General features: G+C 42.9%; 1 protein-coding gene across 1 annotated transcript; it reads right to left on the reverse strand.

The window, feature by feature from the left end:
- Positions 1 to 461: 461 nt before the first annotated feature.
- Gbeta13f (guanine nucleotide-binding protein subunit beta-1) lies at positions 462 to 6,021 on the reverse strand. Its single transcript, XM_076386123.1, has 6 exons — positions 5,881 to 6,021; positions 2,810 to 2,955; positions 2,426 to 2,719; positions 1,918 to 2,119; positions 969 to 1,185; positions 462 to 715 (listed from the first exon to the last, which is right to left on the reverse strand). The coding sequence occupies exons 1-6, from the start codon at positions 5,938 to 5,940 to the stop codon at positions 609 to 611; spliced, it is 1,026 nt and encodes a 341-aa protein (XP_076242238.1). The 5' UTR covers positions 5,941 to 6,021; the 3' UTR covers positions 462 to 608.
- Between the last annotated feature and the right edge of the window lie 537 nt (positions 6,022 to 6,558).

Genomic DNA, 6,558 nt, shown 5'->3' on the forward strand with positions numbered 1-6,558 from the left:
GATCTTCGAGGAGAAGCTATCAAGGTGGTGCGTGCGACACGGCGTGTGCTTTTCGAAGGTTCGCCAAGTCTGTCCTCTCGAGAAAGCGGAGGGGAAAAGGGAAGTGTGCGCACGACATCGAAGAGATTTGGCGGCCGTCAAAGCCTTGGTGCTCCCCTTCGTTCTGTCGTCCTCCTTCCTTTCCGCCACGCTCCTTTCTCGATCATCCTCACACGTTCGAGCGTTGAACGAACGACATACATTGTACAATCGTACTAGAAGCGCTGGTATTCGCGAGTGATTTTATCGCCGACCTTGCCGCGTCGCCAGGTCAAATCGACAACGCGCCTCCGGTAGTCCCTTTTACCACCACAACCCAAAACGTTCTTAAACTCGCTGCTGTTGTCGCTGCTCTTGGTCTTACTGTTGCTGCTGCTGCTGCTGGTGTCTGACGGATGCCCGAACTTTCTGATCAACATCAACTCCGGTGAACCTGTCGAGTTGTTTGCCTCCGTCGAGGATACGGACACGCCGGCTTCGGTGGTCAAGTGGTGGTATTTAATGCTTATACTGTACGTTGGTTGGCTGCAGTTGGTTCTTTGGAGGAACGTCTTGGGGTGAACCCCAAGTTAATTCCAGATACGCAGGAACGAGTCCCAGGAGCCTGTCGCCACCGCCATTCCGTCCTCTGTGACGCCCAAGCAAGACACGCGATTATCGTGGCCGGCAAGGATTCCTGTAAAACAGAAGCAGCATGGTTCGGAAATGTTTAATTTCATTTTCTTCTCTAGGACAAGAAATATTCAAAATTGAGAAAAAAGATTGAGAAACCCTGGTCTATGAGTAAGGGAAAACAACTGTATAAAATTTTGAGGTTAGAGATATTAATAAAGAAATTAAATAAGAAGACTATGAAATAGAGAGAAGGGCTTCAAGTTAAATTTCTCTTCTCTCCTAGGAAAAAATATAGTCAATTCAGGAGAACGCACCAGCTCGCTCGGTTTTCATGGAATCCCAAACGTTGCAGTTGAAGTCGTCATAGCCGGCTAGCAGCAACCTGCCGCTCTTGCTGAACGCTACGCTCGTGATACCGCAGATAATATTGTCGTGGCTATACATCGCCAATTCTTGATCCGCTCTAATGTCGAAGAGTCTGCAAGTCGCATCGTCTGAGCCCGTCGCGAAAGCGTATCCATTCGGGAAGAACTGCACACGACAAAAAACACATTTATACGCTCGATATAATAAAATCCTTCTGTCACTTTTATTGTATCAAATGTTAAGAATAATTCCTTTAATGGGTTGAGTTTTACGTGGACAATTGATGGCCCATGATAATTATCTTTAGAGAAATTTTTTTCAGGTGGATAAGCCTACTTTGTGATGGAAGAATGAAAAACTAAGACTATTGTTATTTTTCGATTGTTAAACATGATTCTATAATTTCTTGAATCAATTTTGGACTTTCATTGAGAAGTTGAAATTCTTTTACGACATTCACGTATTAACGATTATTTCCTCAATGAATTTAATGCAAATTATGAAAATTAATAAATATACTCAAAGTTTTTGATACTCTGGATCGTAAGCGTATATAAAATAAAATAATACAAAAATGTCCGTTTCAAACGTAATTTATAAAACATCTGAGACTTTCACAGTTTAGATAAGCTATTAATAAATAATTTGTGCAATGGTATTCCGACATTCTATCAACATAACAATTAGTTTGATCAAAGACTTGAAATTAATAGAGAAAATTATGGAAGAAGCTATTCAAATGATAACTAGTCTTTTTAAAGTCTTATCGCCATTCTATGGTCTACAGATAAAACTATCTGCAATATGAGCTCTTTAGGGTTTAGTAGGGTATAATCTTCCTTTATCAGTTACGAATGAGTACCAAAACTAGATATATCGAAGTAGCTCAGTACTTACCGTGACGGCGTTTATATCGCTCTCATGACCTGGGAAGCTTTGCTTGCAGCATCCCTCACGAATATCCCAGAGCTTTGCGCTCGCGTCGCACGCACCGGACACGAAGGTGCGCATGTCTGGCGCTAAGGATAAGGACATCACGTCACCCGTGTGCCCGATGAAGGATGTACATTGTTGGCCAGTTTCAATGTCCCACAGGGCACTGGTCAAGGAAGAAACAAGAATCGTAACATATTTATACAATCTTTAGGCAGATAATATAGTTACCACTGAGAGGGGAAGAATGCTGCAGGATCCAAGGAATAGGATGGGAGTCTGAGGTTCATTATTCATTATACCATCATGCTCTACTTCGTTACTGGGTTTACAGAACATCTTCCCGGGCCAATCGAAATTACTTTCACTAAGTTTTAATTCGTACTGGACTATCGTTAATAGAAGAACAATAGAAGTCGATAGGTTCATGTTATAGAGGTTTATCAAGAAGTAAAAAATGAATGATTCTTACCAAGTCATGTCACCGGAACTAGTCACGATCTGGTTGTCGTTATAGAATCGACAGCATGACAAGTAGCCAGTGTGACCAGGGAGCTCTCTGCTCACCCTCACATTCCCTTCCCTAGTTTTAAGACTATAGATGGAGCAAATGTTATCCAGCCCACCGCAGGCCACGTAACTACCTGATGGAGCATACGCACAGGTCATCACCCAAGAGGAGCGCAGGGGAATCGCGTGAACTTTGTTGGTGGTATAACTGTCCCAAACGATCAATTTTCCATCTTGCGATGCCGATACTAGGTTTCTGTCGAGCAAACGAAAGAAAAGGTTATTTTATCTTGTTAGCAAAAATAACAGAAGTTTTAATGGACTGGACATTTATATGAAAGGTTACCTTGAGTCACTGCCCCAGTGCATCGCATAAATTTTGGCTAAGTGACCGCGCAGCGTGCGTCTCGTGCGCATTTGTATCCGACCGATGGGTTCCATGCCTGACGTGGCTTGGTCCAACGTCGTATCACATGCTGCTTTCTTGGCATCCTGAAAATAAAAGATAAGGATGCATAAATTAAAATATATCTCTCCAGTCTTGTATCTTTCTATAAAAATAAACCTCCAAATACGAGACTTACGAACAGTAACGAAAAGAAAGGTCGTAGAATCGAATCGCGATTTGTTCACATCGTCAGAGAACTCGATTCGAAAATTTATGTTCGTAACGAAAGGTCGAGAGTCACGCTCGAATCAAGTAGGCAAAATGTCGAGAACTTTCCGGGTTATAGAAATTCGTAAACTACGAATGGGATTCCGTGAAATCTCAAACAGTTGACCTTTTGAAACAACTCTGAGAGAACAGTTCACTCACATTTCCAAGAAACGTCCGTGCAATCTACCGAAACGATTCTACCGGTGCTTCTCCATACTTTTCCAATCTTCTTTAAATATCTGCGTGTAGTACCGCTAGCTGGTAACTCGGTTCTTCCGCCAGTTCTTGTCTCGTTAAACGCGATTCCCCGGTTAAACGCCCCGAAGCCTTACCATTAAACTCTTATTTAGCGACGTTACCAACGGGGCAACTTACTGCCTGGAATTTCAGGTTCAGCGACAACGACCACAAGGAAATCGAGGATTTTCATTTTATCACGCGTGCTATCGTCCACGGACGGCCGACGATGCGTCTAATTTCACGCACGTAGGAACAAGGGAGAAAGAGAGAAACACACGGCGGGAAGGAACAGGACAGAGAACCAGAGGGAGAGAGAGGAACGGTGGCGTATTGATCAGAGAGAAGCGACGGTTATGCCGCGCCCTACCACCACCACACACACCACACTACCACCTCTGGTTTCCACCGTTTCTCCACCATGTACAGCGAACATTGCCTATTACCATCGATGTGAATTTCCCATCGACAGAAACTCGTGATTTGCGCTAACATTTCGAACCCTGTAGATCCTCGATGATCCACCGATTGATTATCGAGGTGATGAATATCGAACTGATCGAAAATTGATCGAATTTAAAGCGATTCGGGGGATGATCGCGGGGGTGGAAAAGGCTCGAGCGTGGTACGCTGTTTTGAGGGACAAAGGATCTTTCGTGCTTGAACAGGCATGTGGCCCAATTTTAAGGAGATCCCAAGAAGATAGAAGAGTAGATCTCGCGACACTATTTATAGCGGGATTCTATCGTGATACCGAACATTGATTTTTCTGGTTCGGAAAAAATGAATCGTGCTTGGCGATAGTTAGTGCGTTTTGTGTCGCGTGGGTCATCAGTGACCCACAGGTCCTTATTGGAAGTAAAATTGTTATCCAGCGATTGTTGTATACTTTGATTGCAAATTAAAACAGAATAAGGAGTCTACAATTTTAGAGAAATTAACCGAGCAACTACAGTTTCATAATTTAATTCTTTAGTTAATTGTTAGTGTCTACTCAATAATTTGAACTTGCATTGTGAAGGTGTCACTGCTATCACACCAGTCAGAATAGACAGATTAATTTATCATGGACAATTTGTTTTTGAAAAACATTGCGCTTCCTTTGAATCGGAGCTGAATAAACATTATTTCATTGCACTACGTATTCCCTCGCAAATCCACCATTTTTACTGCCCCGATAAATATAGGTTTATGTTAGCCGTCAGTAGTTCCGCCGTTTAAAATGCACGCAACGAACGTATGAAATAAATATCAGGAGTACGGAAATATAACCGACTCGTAAAGTACTATGAAAATTCTCCCTGTTTGAATAATGTCTCCGACTTTGTCTCAAGCCCGCTGGGGTCGAGCACGACAAAAACAAAAAATCGCTGACTCGTTACGGGGTAGAATAGGGCTCGTTTGTTTAATGCCAAGTGCACTTCGAGCTGAGGGACGGGCTGCATGCTTGCGTCTCTTAAGACAATGCACGCCGCTATTGCGTGTAGAACTGTTGCTTTGTCCTCCACGTTTCAGGGATCCTCGACCAACAGAGAGAATGGGTTATAGGTGAACTTCAGCGACGACCTAGTCTGTTTATCCGGCGATAAGTGAACGAAATTATTAAAGAAGATCGATGGAAATCCCAAGATCGTACGAAACGTTGAGGGTTATATTATCGAATGAGCCACCGCCCAGTGCTATCACCAGTCGCTATCGTTTACGGTTTCGAGATAATTCATTCACAGGAAACTGTCGCGCAACGAACTTCCCCACAGCATGATGAAACATAAAGTTCACGCGTTTAACGAAATTCGTGTTGTGTATTAATATATTTTGTGACTTCATCCTCGTGATTAATCTAATCATTTTGTTTCGGTGTTGCAATTGTTTCTCGAGATAGTATTCGAGTGTCAGGTAAAGATGAAAGAAAAATATCCTTTGAGATATTATACTCTGCTTGCTATTACACGTTTTACTTTACTACGTTCATTAATGGAACCTTGCTAAAGTCATTTGAGAATGACAGTACCTACTTAATAAAATGGAATTTACTTCACTATCACCTAAAATCTTTATTACAAGAAAATCTATATGTTTAATGAGTCAAAGCTGAATTTAACGTCACGAAAAAAACAGCTGATAGAGAAAGTTCAATATAACTCATCTCATGAAACGCTTCAATCTACAACACGTTTATCTACACCAATTCTTACTGAAACCATTTACAGAGCTATCAAAATGCATCGCCGTATGTGATTCTCATTATAGTATCTCCTGTATTCCAACAAGATACAGCATTGTCTCTGTACAAATTCAATAGTACTCAATATCCACGTAAAACTACATTTTCACTTTATCTAGTCTTGAAGAAAAATTCATATTGCACATAAACTGACTTCAGAAACAAGTTTCTTACATTCTCTAAGCTTCTAGCTGATACAAGCCACGAATCATGAGCTTGTACCGAGACAATACAAGTCCATCGAATTTGATCACAGGACACCAGTTTCTCAGACAGAAAGAAAAAGAAGAAAACTTACTCGAATGATATTCCTCAGCGTGTCCGCCTCCTGGCGAAGGCTTTCCATTTCGCTGCTCATGATGCCTCTTTAGTGATATGCCGATCGTGCGAACACCCTTCAAGCGGGTGAAAGAGGGTGTCTGGTGCGAAGAGGGGACAGGAGGAGGCGATGCACCCCCTGGCGATGTTCAAAACGTGGCTGTCGAGGAATGGGTCGGTCCTAGCGAGGGTAGTCGGGGCCCAGTGTCACGCCGTCGACGTTTCTTCCGGTGAGCAACGGAGGTCCTCGAGCTTTCCACCACCAGGTATAGAGAGGAGAGGAAGAAGAACGAGAAGAAGAAGATCGAGACTCCTCCTCCAGAAGGTACCACCAGCCTCTCCCAGCCCTTCTATCTGATCTGCTGTCGCTGTCACGGCTTCCGTTTCCGCCGTTACCACCGGAACCAGAGCCAGACCACCGCTGACTCTCCCGCCCCTCGCGCCAGCTTCGACACCTCCTAGCGAGACCGTTGCCACCCCTGAAAACGAAATCGCAGATATTACTTCCTTTGTTGGAGGGTAGTTTGCAGGAAAGAAATATTTTCTGGAGAAGGTATCTTCACATGGGAAATAAAATTCTAAGGGGTTGGAGATTTGAAGGTTTGAAGGATCCTTCGAAATCCATCTCTAAACGCGATTAATATTTAATATTAGCTTA

This window comes from Calliopsis andreniformis, chromosome 9 (genome assembly GCF_051401765.1).
Source record: "Calliopsis andreniformis isolate RMS-2024a chromosome 9, iyCalAndr_principal, whole genome shotgun sequence".
Lineage (NCBI taxonomy): Eukaryota > Metazoa > Arthropoda > Insecta > Hymenoptera > Andrenidae > Calliopsis > Calliopsis andreniformis.

Bases quoted from the DNA above. Each gene is read 5' to 3' on its own strand.
- Gbeta13f (XM_076386123.1), bottom strand. From the start codon at position 5,940: ATGAGCAGCGAAATGGAAAGCCTTCGCCAGGAGGCGGACACGCTGAGG. The intron at 2,120-2,425 runs GTAAGAATCATT...TTCCTTGACCAG, and splicing joins AGTTCCGGTGACATGACTTG to TGCCCTGTGGGACATTGAAA. The intron at 1,186-1,917 runs GTAAGTACTGAG...TGTCGTGTGCAG, and splicing joins GCGATATAAACGCCGTCACG to TTCTTCCCGAATGGATACGC.